Raw genomic sequence first — 12,827 nt, forward strand, 5'->3', positions numbered from 1 at the left:
GTTTGTAATGTTTCGGTGTCTGTTATTGTTACAGAGACATCTTGACAAGGGCAGTGACTTAGCGGAGGCGGCGAGCGCTAGCGGACTCCGCGAACTCGCGAGATCCTTGAAGCAACATCTGCGAGGATTCGGTAGCCGCCTGGAGGACAGACGCGAGTACCTCGAGGACACGTCGAGATGTTGCCTGCTTCAGGACAGGGCGTACGAGTGGGCCCAGGAGGCTCGTCTCGCTGGCGAAAGAAGGGCCCAGCAGTTCCTGATGGCGAGACCACCCCTGCCGCCGGAGCATTTCACGGAAATGATGGCGCTCGCCGAGAAGCTCGGTAACGAGATCCTCCTCGAACAATGCCGCATCGCCAGGAACAAGTGCGCGGAAGCCCTCGAGATCGCGAGGACCACTTCCGCACCCGGCAGTCCGGCCAGGAGAAGGTCCTTCGCCGCCTCAGAGTCTGCTACCTCGTGGGAGGACACTCTTGCCAAGAGTAAGTCGTGCTGTTCCTTCGCTGTTCCTCTGACATTTAAACTACACACATCTCCCACATCTTTTGATAGCAAACTCTTTATCAGATCTTCGTGCAGAAAGGGTTCGATGACCGTTTTTAATATTCCAAGCTTAATTATAATAACTCCGTGTTCTCCATTACCCACCGCCATCTTCCCAGGGAGAAATACTAACAATTAACTGCATAATTAAATTTTGAAAATTATTACTAATATCTAACCGCACCCTTTATGGTCAATGTAATTGTCACAATCTATAGAATTATTAGAAACGTAAACTTTCACAGCAACAATATTTTCTTGGTGATCCTCAAATCTTGCGACGCAATTTACACTGCGTACCCTCTATCTAACGTAATATAAGTAATATAACCATGTAATTTAAAGAGTAATTATAGTTCCTTGAAGAAGTAAAAAAGTCCCGGATTAGAGATTTAGTTCTCGTTTTAAATAAAGGCGTTTCACGATATGTCAGCCTTGGAAATTTTATCGGAAACGTTATTGCGTTCCACGCTTTATAATTTTTCTGCGGTATTTCATATACTTTCCTATACTTTATAATTTTCTCAAGTATTTCTTAGCTCGCATCCCATCCTTAACAATTTTCTAAAAAAATTTTATTACTTGTGACACTTTATCGTTTCGAGTTATTTCTGCAACACCAGATGTAGACAGTGCAATTACATGCACATAAACATGACAACATCAGCTTTCCTTATCACACAGAAAATAACCTAGATTTATTCCATTGTACACTTCAAATGTAAATAGTTCTGATGGGTGGATCATTGAAGCACAATGATCTTCGAAACTGCTCCATCGCTTTACTATGTACCTAAAGCGAAACAAGATCGATCCCTACTTACGAGGTTGGTGACAATCGTCGTCGAATAAATTGACTTGGAACAACGTTAAGAAGAAATTCCCGTATCAATGTTTTTGACGAAGTGTTTAATTCTCCAGGAACATCGTGGGATGACAGTGACAGCAGCGCATCGTACGCGTGCCCCATGGAGAGCATAGGATCCGCCGGAAGTGGCGGGAGACCGGTGTTGGACAATATCGCGGAGCTTCGCGAAAGTGCGGAACAACTTTTGGATTGTTCACCACCGCGAACTCCACCTCGAAGTCCAGCACCGAGGCGACTTGTCAAGCCTCCGGTGAACTCCCACCTCCATAGAGCAGCCAGCATCGCGCCAGGCATGAAGGCGAAAAAGTACGTAACACTCTTCCACGCCTGGATCCCTTCCTTTCTTAAAGAGTTCGCCAAATTCTTCGCGGAAAAGACGATCTTTTGCTCGAAGACGTCGAACAATACATCCGTCTGGCATTTCTCCAACAGCTCTCGAGCAATAGCAAACGATAACCAGCTTGCTTCTCTCTGTCTTTCGCGGTGAAAGTTGCAAACAAGGCTTTTATCTTCACCGCAAATGCATAAATAGAATTTTCCTAAGACCAAGAAACGTTTGTTTAGACACCGTGAGCAAGTCTTCCGTTCGAAATGTTCGAGCAACAATTTCCACGATTGAAAGAATCGTTTTCTAGTTCGGTTAATGAGCCTCGACTTCATCTACTCGTGAAGATAAAGCCGCATATAACCTTTTATTCAATGGATTCGTTCAACTTTCGTTTTCAAATGCTAGCTAACGCTCTGTATTCCGCGTGACCGAGGTACGACAATGCCGCGCGCAATTACCGCGGATTCGTTAATATTCTAATTAAAAGTTCCCGAGCAAAACCAATTGAAAGATCGGCCGCGATCCGACTGTGGGAGATTGCATTTCGCGCGCCGCGTTTTCGTACGATTTTCCTTCCGCGTTTCCGCGGCCGTTCTCGTGCTAGCGCGGCACACAATGGCCAACTGTTTACCTATAATAATTCCATGACGCGATTATGCGGAATTGTTACGTCGCGATGGCGGCGACTGCGACGGCGACGGCAGCTGGGTCGTTAACGTGGAATTTCACCTTGCAGAACAATACTGCTGATAATGAGGGAAATGATACAGACCGAACGAGACTACGTGAAGTCCCTCGAGTACATAATAGAGGTAACTGTCCGCCAGCAATTCGTTGAACGATCTTGCCGGGATGATTAACGGTGTGCCTTCTTTTCCGATCCTCCCGCAAGAATTATATACCGGAGCTGGTGCGCGAGGACATACCGCAGGCTCTGCGAGGACAGCGCAACGTGATCTTCGGCAACGTGGAGAAGATCTACGAATTCCACAGCCAACACTTCCTGCGGGAACTGGAGCAGTGCGAGCAGTCTCCGATGAACGTGGGACAGTGTTTCCTCAGACATGTGAGTATTTATATTTCTAAATTACCCTATTCAAATATTCTCGCGGATCCGTCTTTTTCTAGTTTTCGTTCAGCTTTATTCTAACTATTGCACAAGGGGCCATTTTAGTCTGAAACGTATTATTTCATTTTCTTATTTTTTTATAAAGAGACTGTGCAACTTCTTAAATTGGTATTTTTCATATATCTTTGTTACTCTTTCAACGATATTTATAAATTTTTATAACGAGAAATGAGCAAGTATGCCCTTGCAGTTATCACGATACCAGCCGTTTTATTTGTCTGAAACTAAAAAAATAAGTAAGATTTTTAATTTGGGGAGAATACTAAAACTACGAGAAAAGAAAATATTATATTTTTCAAGGTTCTATACTGGAATACCTTTTTAACAGCTGCTTCAGTAGTTTGATCTACGGCTTCTTTAATAAAATCCTTCTTGCGTGGTGTGCTGGCCACGTAAGACTTTCCTCGTGGCGCGGAACAAATTCATTTCAATCTTCTTCTTTACTATAAGCTCTTGCTTTGCGCGTGAAAACGTGGCATTTCAGAAACGTAGTAGGATTCTATTGAATCCAGCAGACTATGGATATTTTACAATCTTGACAACAATGTATAAGTGACGTAAAAATAGACTGCAGAACAATGTACAATCTAGGAGCATGCACCTTAAAAATATAAGTTGAAATATTTGATCGATTTCCAATTTTGTGGTTCTCATGTTTCGAACCAAAAACAATGACCCAAGATTGCGACTGCAGAATTATGATATAATACATTTTCTTCGTTTAACCACTTACACTATCGCTCTTTTCATGCTATCGCGATTAGCACTTATTCGTACTTAATAATATTCCTAATAAAACCAGACCATTTTGGTTTCCTGTACCTTTGTTTCTATACTCTGATAATAGAAGAATTTACTTTAATTTCGATGTAGAAGAAATTAATAATATTCATATTCAGCAAAGCTTGCATAAAATCTTCGCCACGAGTCTGACTTGTTATTATAGTTCAAAGGGTTAAAATGAATAATGTACGCGATGCGAATGAGCTGTTTTGTGTCGTTTCAGGAGAAGAAGTTTTACCTGTACGCTTTGTACAATAAGAACAAGCCGAACTCAGACTCGCTGATGGCTGAGTACGGCACGGTGTTCTTCAAGCAAAAGCAGCTCGAGCTGGGCGACAAGATGGACCTGGCCAGCTACTTGTTGAAGCCGGTGCAACGGATGGGCAAGTACGCGTTGCTGTTGCAGCAGCTGGTCAAAGCGGGAACAGATCTGTCGGAGCAAATGTCCGGCAAAGAGGAAAAGGACGAGAAGGAGGACGGTCTGAAGCCGATGGTCGAGGGCGAGGCGGATTTGAGAGCAGCCGAACAGATGGTCCGGTTCCAATTGCGTCACGGGAACGATCTGCTTGCGATGGACTCTCTTCGTGACTGCGACGTACGTAAAACTTCCTGTCTCTCTCTCTCTCTCACGAGGATTAAGTAATAAACCGGAATCGGTGTACGCGCTGACAAATGACGCGACGGAAGAAACAGCGCGTCATTGGCGCTGATGCGGCGCGTATGTAATCCATGAAGAATTTATAGTTAAGAGGACTAATTAGTGACGGGGATTATAGGTGAACGTGAAGGAGCAGGGCAGGCTGCTGAGGCAAAACGAGTTCCTCGTCTGGCAGGGCAAGGGCAAGAAGTGTCTGCGACAAGTCTTCCTCTTCGAGGATCTTATACTCTTCAGCAAGGCAAGAAGATTCCCCGATAGGAAGGTAAGAGGAACGAGCTCTAAATAATAATTCAAACGATCCTGACAATTCTGAACACCTTCGAAATTAGCATTTCTTTCCTAAAAATTAACTTCTGATATAAAAAAAAAAACATAATACCACAATGTTAACAATAACCAAAAAATACAATATATTTGGGAAAAGATCTCAGTGCCTTCGCACCAACCCAATAATAAACAATCTTTCACAAAAATTGAAACGTTGAGAAAAATCAAAAGATTGCTGTCGTAACAGCTCCGAATAGAGAACCCTCGCATGTCGATAAGCGATCAAAGTGAACCCGATAAGTTCTCTAGGCGATGCGTAACCAGGTTGTTACATCATTTCGTTTCGAGAAACCGGAATCGCTATCGGAACGGTCTCCTATTCCGGTTGTCTCTGCCTATCGCGACGACCGACACTGACAGAACACGTTCCGTCGTTGTAGAACCTGGACATCTACATTTACAAGCACAGCATCAAAACGACGGACATCGGGTTGACCGCGGTGATCGCCGACTCGCCCACGAAGTTCGAGATTTGGTTCCGCAAGAGGAAACCGGGCGACACGTACACGTTGCAGTGCGCCAGCGAGGATATCAAGAAAGCCTGGACGGAGGAACTGAGCAACCTTTTATGGAAGCAGGCGCTGCGAAACAGAGGTACGGTTGCCAAAGGGAAGCGACACTTTGTTGTGCGTTTTGATGTACAGTCTCTATCCTCTCCTTATCTCTCTCTCTCTCTCTCTCTCTCTCTCTCTCTCTCTCCTCTTCCACTTCCTCTTTGTGATCGCGGTCTCTAACGAGCGAAATGCCTTTTGCGATCGTAGAAGTGCGCCTGGCGGAGATGTCGAGCATGGGCATCGGAAACAAACCTTGTTTGGACATTAGGCCTAGCGCGGATCAGATCAACGACCGTTCGATCAGTGTAGCTCAACTCTCGAAAAGTAAGTACTGTTGTTCTTGGAATCAGTTTATCGAACGTAGTCCTACGAGAAACAAAAATTAATCGTTACCTCTTTGAACAGCACCTAGATTTAGAAATTCGATAGCAGTATCGATGTCGGAGGACTCCGGTCGCTGCAGCAGAAGGCCGCACAGCGTAATCTCCGTCAGCTCGTCTTCGAGTAGCGGCGGTAGCAGCGGTCCGCCCACGACCTTGAACCTTGGCTTGGACACCAGTCCTCGACCCCATCACCGCAGTACCACGCTCAACAGCCAATGCAGCGTTGGTACGTAGTACTTTTCAATTGGGATCGTCAGTGGCGGATTTAACAATAGTTTCTTGGAAAATGTTCGTTGAAATCGCAGTACTGGTTGCAATAGCGCTTGAAAGTGTTAAATCCTATCACAGTGATTACTGGACATTGTTCGTTTATTATGATATTGTTGTAATATCTTTTAGTTAAAATTGTTCAAGTAAGAAATAAATGTCAATTCAGCTCATATACTTTGAAATTGATACAGACACTTCTTATGGTAGATTAAAGGTTATATCTAATATAACCTTTTATAATAGGAAATGTGAACCATTGACACCTAATGGTATCACCAAGATGAGATAAGTCTATCTATTCCTGTAGCATTGAATTTTAATGTACTGTGTTACAAAGAATGTCTAAAACATTTTTTTGAAATTGTTAAAGTGTTCCAACACTAAACCTACTAAGCGCCAAGGGTGCCTAGAATTTAAAACAATAAAAGTATTTTAACAACTCGAATCAATTGAATCATTCCCCACGGAAAAATCATGATAATTTCGGTGATCGTAAAGCGAAATGAAACCGACAGGGTTGATAGGCTTGGTAACAATGAACGTAGAGCAGTCTCTAATTGCCAATTAAATCCGCCGCTGAAGGTGCGCGGTGTTGTCTAACGTGTCGAACCGATTCCGTTGCAGAGAGCGGCATAATCGCGGACATATCGATCGTCTCGGACGACGGTGGCGACGGTACAGAGAGAAGTCACTGGAACTCGACCTTAGAGAGTCCCACGTCCCACCTGCCGACCACGTCCACGCCCTTACAATCACCGACGAGCGCGACCGCAACGACAACAGTTACCTCGGCTTCTTCGTCCGACACTAATCTCGCACCCTACGACCAAGACATGTCCATTAATTTATAAACGCCGCCCCTGAAAAGGGCCGCCCTAACATAGAGCAGAGTCTATACGTTCTCGATTCACTTGCAAGTTGTCCCACGTGGTGGGTCCATCGTGACCTCGACGGCCACGTGCACCGCGAGAACCAGCCGCGAAAATCGAATTGAAATTGCTCGATCACGATCGAATGTTTGTCATGTGGCGATCGACAGCTGCTGGACAAAGCCGTAGCTTTATAGGAGAGTGAGGGGTGCCATAGGCCTTCCGGCATCACGCTTAACCGTGTCCCATGAACGATCGCCACCGTGATATCTTAGGGACCCACGACGGACCTCTGGAACGGAGCAGCTCAACTTTCAAGTGAATTTATCTTTTGATACGCTTCGAAAACACATACAGACAACCACACACACACACACACATATAGGCGCTCGCACATACACACTTGGATATACATAAACACACACACACACACACAGAGATACACGTATTCTGAATGGATCCACGCGATAGTTGTCACGTCTGAATTTTATAAACCATTGATTTCCAGAAGTAACGAACGGCAACGTGTATTTTCTTATACTGTCTCCTCCGAATCCACCAACGTGCTCAAGAGAATCATAGATAGAGATGTGTTTCGACGGGGTATATATATAAATAAATGAATGAATATAAATATGAATATAAATATATAAATATAATATAGATGCGTATGGCTGCATGCTTCAAACGATGCGATTCGCGTTATCGCGAACGGCATGCACCCGGTTACCATCTTCTCCCCCCAAACCCCGCCCCTGAACATTGGCATTCCTGGATACCAGCGACCGTTCTTCGTATTCCCAAATGGCTCGTCCGATGGTACATCTTTTTTATATGCTTTATTTATACATACATACGTGTAGTTAATAAACTGATATCGATACACCTCGTTCCACGACCGGACGCAGTTTTTCGTTCGATGAAAAACACCTGAAGAATACCTGTGCCCCTATTTCTGATTCTTCTTTTTTTTTCTTACGCCTCGTTCTTCGGGTGCTCCAACATTCGGTTGTTCATCTTGTCCACGAAATCCGCGCACGCGTCCCTCTTCAGGAATGTCAGGCAAAACCAATGCGCACACACACACATACCACTTTGTAATATAATGTAATATTAAAGGTTTATACGATGTAGCCGCAAGTAATATAACCGATAGTTTATTATTTCCAGATTATATGTATATATATATACACACTCAAACACACACGTACACACATATATATATATATATATATATATATACATACTATATATAGAGAGATAATGTTATATTCTTTTTATGTCAGTCATTTGCGAAACCCTTTATCACCAGCAGGTGGAAACCTAGACTCTGGCCTGTAAACGAAAGCCAAATTACCAACCCCCGATTTAGAGGGGTAATCTCCAAGCCCCGAATCTGGAAAATAATAAAACTTTAGAGATTTCTGGAGTACATCTGCGCATGTATTATGCCATCTTCTTAATTGCCTTAATTCATTCTAAGAGGTAAAATTCAACCCCTGAATATTCAGCTATTTTTCGGCTTTATTAACTCGTAGATCGTAAACAATAGACTAAATATATTAAGACAAGAGTTACTTTTTTTAACTGTAACAGAAATATTAATTATTCTTTGATATCGATTTTTATGTGAAAGTTCTTATTATTTATTATTATTAATACATGTGGATCTCAAAGAAAAAGAGAGGAAGTTTCTATTCGAAAAGGTAATTATCATCCTTTGGAAGGAACTTTGGCAAAAGAATCCATGTGTGCTCTAGACATTCCCAAAGTGTCTGAATTTTCTTGATTCGAGGATTCGTCTCTTCGTTTGTCTTTTCCTTCTCGATTAATTAGAGAATTTACGTTGTCATCGGTACCCGATGCGGACGTTTTATTTGACTCGAGACGGTCCACGCCAGTTTCGATGTTAATTACTTGACGAGCCACGGCGCAGTTTCGACTGTGCAGGCTGGTTTCCGATTCGACTGATGCTTCCGGCACGAAACGGGATGAACGACGAGGTTCGATTTTGAACACGTTCGATCAACGGGACTGATCACAGTCACAGCTCGGCAAGCATAGCGACCGAAGAAAGAGAACGGACGAACGACGCACGAGTAACAATCAGCGATTATCCTGTCACAATAATTCTGTATTGTTACGCAGTTTTCGAGTCAGTCGATCAGCCATTGTTATTGCCAAGGTCTGCCAAGGTATCTCGGCGATACCTTCAATGGGACAGTGACCAAAACCGTTTTTCTTTCGTATTTCCTAGGGGTACCGAGAGACCAAGAACGTTTTCTAAGGTATTTAGACCACCGTAGTTTGTAGTCCGTAGCGGATCATTGCAAAGATTTTTCACATACGGCGCAGTCCGATGCACCCCCTAATTTCAATTCTCATTCCTCGTTTCTCCCTCTTTGTCTCTCTTTCTACTTCCCTGTATCTCTATGTCTTCTGTTTTTCTCGACGAGTCGTGATTTAGTTATGTATTTTCTACTTTTTCTTTTCTATGGAATCCGTTGATCGTGTTTTAACGAGTCGAAAAGTTTGTCTTCGACCGTAAGATCGGCGGAAATCGGAATCATGCCATAAATGAAATCGGTGCATCCGGCTGGGCATCCCGTTCCTTCGGAAGCGAGACCAAACAGGGAACGAAAGTAAAGAGGAACATTTCTATTTTACGAGCGGATTTCACTTTTTGGTAAAACAGTGATCGATGATCACGAATTGGTACCGCTTCGCGAACCAGGGATGTCTTTCTCAATGACGATAATAACACCCGGTACCTTAAGATACACCGATAGTCACTTAAACGTTACACGCTCGTAGATATTTATTAATATTTTTTTAAGTAGATCATTTTAGTCCGTAGACGATAAGTATCCGCATCATTCTAACGAAATGTATATAAATACACATATATTTACATTGATAACATGATTATTTCAGTATTGTACTGTGTCTAACACCGATGTATTTTATTACTTGCTAAATATACTGTATTGGGTGCCTTTTGTAGCGAACCTTGACCTCTAACTTTGTCTTTCCTGTTTCCTCGCCTTGAAATTCTGCAACACTACACGAAGAATTTTCATTTGCTGAGGGAAACCTTGCCCTCAAATGTGGAAGTGGAGAGACTCCGAAGATCACTTAATTAATGCAGAAATAATATTTTCCCTCTCGGAGATATTAATCGAGAAACCAATATCGTGTTAACAACCTTTTTAAAAAGGGAAAGTATAATATATCGTGAACAGACTCTCTGCGACTACACTTTCGAGAATGTTAATTTTTCCCATATACATTAGGCGACGTTTAATACAATGTTGCGCATTTAAAGATTGTGTAAGAAACGATTAATTACTCTCAAAAGCACAAATAAAAGAGTGTGACCCAAAAGCTTCTAAATAATGCAACGAATTTTCTAATAGTCTTTTGAATTGATCTATTAAATATCTTAAAATTGATGCAATTTTAATTCCTTTTAGAACTGCTACAAGAAAATTAATAGTCTTGCTCCGATTATAACACGTTTACTCAGAAGTCCATTAATAAACTTAATATTAATACATCAGTTTTGAACAAGTAATGTAATACAATCGAATTTCGCGACGCGTGCCTTTGACAGTGAGCCAACCTAATGGATAAGCGGAAAGTGTAAAACCGCAAGCATGTGTCATCAGTAAATTGTCAACCAATCAGAGCAAAGAAAATTTCTATATCGTCCTTTGCCAATGGATCAAGTTAAGCTTGGAGGTGTGTAGGAGTAGGATACACTACTATAATATGGTGAGCCATAGTCACACTGATATTTGATGGCGCTACTGCAGCACATTTCAGAGCGGTCTCTATTGCGGGCAAATTAATTTCGTGCCTTACTCCAAATTCTATATCTTTACCAGTGTCCTAACCTATAATCTTGTTTATGTATAAATAGTTGAAGTTAATGTTATTGGTGTTACCGGAATAAAACAATTCATTGCATATTTACAAAATAGAAAGTATTTAACATCTATTTATATATACAACGTTTCTTACATGAAAGAGTAATTAAATTATATTTTAAAAGTTATTTGTTCCAATACAGATGACTAGTACAGAAGAAAATACAATCAAAATTGATTTCAAGAAGAAATCAAGGAAACCATTAAGAAAGAGACAAGTTTCGTCAGATGAAGATGATAATGAAAATGAAGAAACTTCTGTTAGGTAAGTGGAAAATTATAACTACAATAGGATATAGTAGAATTCAGATTGTGTACGCATTCGACATGCCTGAAGCCGTGGCAATAACAAATAATCAATTATGTCCATTAAATGGATTACGCTTGGCCAGCGAGTGTTGGTTAATGAAAAGTAACATGATGACTGCCAATTTAAGGATTAAAAAAATATTCTGAAAACATACAAATATTCTGCAAACTCCTACGTATTTATATTATACAAACAAAAAACTATTATTACAAGATTATTCATACTGTTCAAAATATGTAATTGCACCATTACACAGATAGTGATGGGACATTTAAACTATTAACCAAAATTAAACGTTGATAATCTTATTTATACATCTACATATTTGTCTTGCGCATTGTATGTACAAAATATATTGTATACCAAATCAGCTTTTTTTGAATTTTCACTACAAGCGGCACTACTTGTCAGAAATGGCGATTTTTCAAATTCCCAGGAGAAAATTAGAGATTACAGTTACTGTGATATTTATTTAGAGAAAAAGTTGAAGACCTAAAAATTATACAGAAGCTTCGGGAACGTCCAAAAGGTGTAAACGTTGTTGGTTTAGCTCTTGGAGAAAATGTAACTCCTGATGTAATTACTGTGAGTATTTGAACGAAAACAATAATTGTGTAAGTTCAAGAAAATTTTAAATATATTATTAATAAGAAAAATTTTAGTCAGACCCCTTTAACGTCAAATCTGGAGGTATGGTAAATATGGCTGTATTGAAGAATACAAAATTAAAGCAAACCGACGCATATGAAACAGGGATTGGTACACAGTTTAATGCAGAGACCAATAAACGGGATGAGGATGAAGAAATGTACAGCCTACAATATTTTATACCTGCTGTACAAAAGGTGTAAAAGATATTAACATGCTTTTATATATTCACAGGGTTAAATATATAGAGGAAGAGTTGACAAAGAGGAAAAGCAAGAATGAAGGCCAGACAGAAAATGGACCAAATAATGAGAAAGGATCTTATTGTTCTCCAGAGGAAGCAGCATTGCAAGCTGTACCTGAACACTTAAGACAAAGTTCAGCGCATAGGAGTGAGGAGATGCTTTCAAATCAAATGTTGTCTGGTATTCCAGAAGTAGATCTTGGAATAGAGTATGTTATCTAAATATTCTTTTAGACTAATAAGCTATGTTGTGTTTATCTTTTTCAAGTAAAAATTTTTTACACTATTTAGAGCAAAAATACGCAACATTGAAGCTACAGAAGAAGCTAAATTAAAATTACTTTGGGATAGGCACAGAAAAAAGGATGGTCCTTCGCAATTTGTGCCAACAAATATGGCTGTAAATTTTGTACAACATAATAGATGTATGTTTTTTATTTTTATTCTGGAAGCTCACTAAAATATAATAAAATTATAATACATTTTGTACTTTTTTAGTTAATATAGAAGATCCAGATTTTCAAAAATCAAAACAAGATGCCGATGAAAAGAAAAAAGTGATGGCACCTAGAGATGATAACAAGGGAAAACGAAAAGATAATGGAGAGAAGGCAACTGACGATTATCATTATGAAAGGTTTAAGAAACAATTTAGAAGATTCTAAAGTGACTTGTAAAATAAAATTGTAAAATATCTAATAAGTATATTGTATTTTTAAAATTATATATTATAAGTAGTAAGACATTAAATAATTTAATAAGAAGATTGAATGTGTAAACATTAACTATAATACAGTTTATATTGGTTTTATTATAATACTATTAAATTTGCAATGTATGTTTTATGAGCATATAAAAATTAGACAAATATTAGCCAAGCATATAGAATAATTAAATAACATTAAATTTTATTCAAAATGCCTTCTATTTTAGCGACTGGCTAAAAATTCAAGAACTCCGTCTCGTCTCAGTTCATTGAAATAG

The 12,827-nt window shown here is 40.2% G+C and overlaps 2 protein-coding genes across 9 annotated transcripts in view; both read left to right on the forward strand.

Moving 5' to 3' along the window:
- Window positions 1-7,881, forward strand: part of LOC144473601 (uncharacterized) — a 505,151-nt gene extending 497,270 nt beyond the window's left edge. For all 5 annotated transcript variants that reach the window (XM_078187617.1, XM_078187615.1, XM_078187616.1 and 2 more), the window contains 10 exons: window positions 35-482; window positions 1,465-1,717; window positions 2,476-2,551; window positions 2,632-2,805; window positions 3,875-4,246; window positions 4,428-4,571; window positions 5,017-5,230; window positions 5,398-5,514; window positions 5,596-5,799; window positions 6,468-7,881. In XM_078187617.1, coding sequence (XP_078043743.1) covers window positions 35-482; window positions 1,465-1,717; window positions 2,476-2,551; window positions 2,632-2,805; window positions 3,875-4,246; window positions 4,428-4,571; window positions 5,017-5,230; window positions 5,398-5,514; window positions 5,596-5,799; window positions 6,468-6,694 — 2,229 coding nt within the window. In that variant the 3' untranslated portion in view covers window positions 6,695-7,881. The remainder of the gene's footprint in view (window positions 1-34; window positions 483-1,464; window positions 1,718-2,475; window positions 2,552-2,631; window positions 2,806-3,874; window positions 4,247-4,427; window positions 4,572-5,016; window positions 5,231-5,397; window positions 5,515-5,595; window positions 5,800-6,467) is intronic.
- Window positions 7,882-10,440: 2,559 nt separating this feature from the next.
- On the forward strand, window positions 10,441-12,706 carry LOC144472349 (splicing factor C9orf78). 4 transcript variants are annotated; one of them, XM_078185341.1, is made up of 7 exons: window positions 10,441-10,486; window positions 10,785-10,906; window positions 11,428-11,536; window positions 11,614-11,759; window positions 11,834-12,052; window positions 12,135-12,268; window positions 12,342-12,706. In XM_078185341.1, exons 1-7 carry the CDS (start codon window positions 10,484-10,486, stop codon window positions 12,506-12,508), a joined length of 900 nt encoding a protein of 299 aa, XP_078041467.1. In that variant the 5' UTR covers window positions 10,441-10,483; the 3' UTR covers window positions 12,509-12,706. The 4 variants fall into 4 exon arrangements, with proteins under 4 accessions (XP_078041467.1, XP_078041469.1, XP_078041468.1 ...); XM_078185343.1 differs by lacking the exon at window positions 10,441-10,486 and adding an exon at window positions 10,517-10,698 and having other exon boundaries at window positions 10,767-10,906; XM_078185342.1 differs by lacking the exon at window positions 10,441-10,486 and adding an exon at window positions 10,518-10,698.
- The last annotated feature ends 121 nt before the right edge of the window (window positions 12,707-12,827 follow it).

This window comes from Augochlora pura, chromosome 7, assembly GCF_028453695.1.
Source record: "Augochlora pura isolate Apur16 chromosome 7, APUR_v2.2.1, whole genome shotgun sequence".
NCBI classification, from domain to species: Eukaryota; Metazoa; Arthropoda; class Insecta; order Hymenoptera; family Halictidae; genus Augochlora; species Augochlora pura.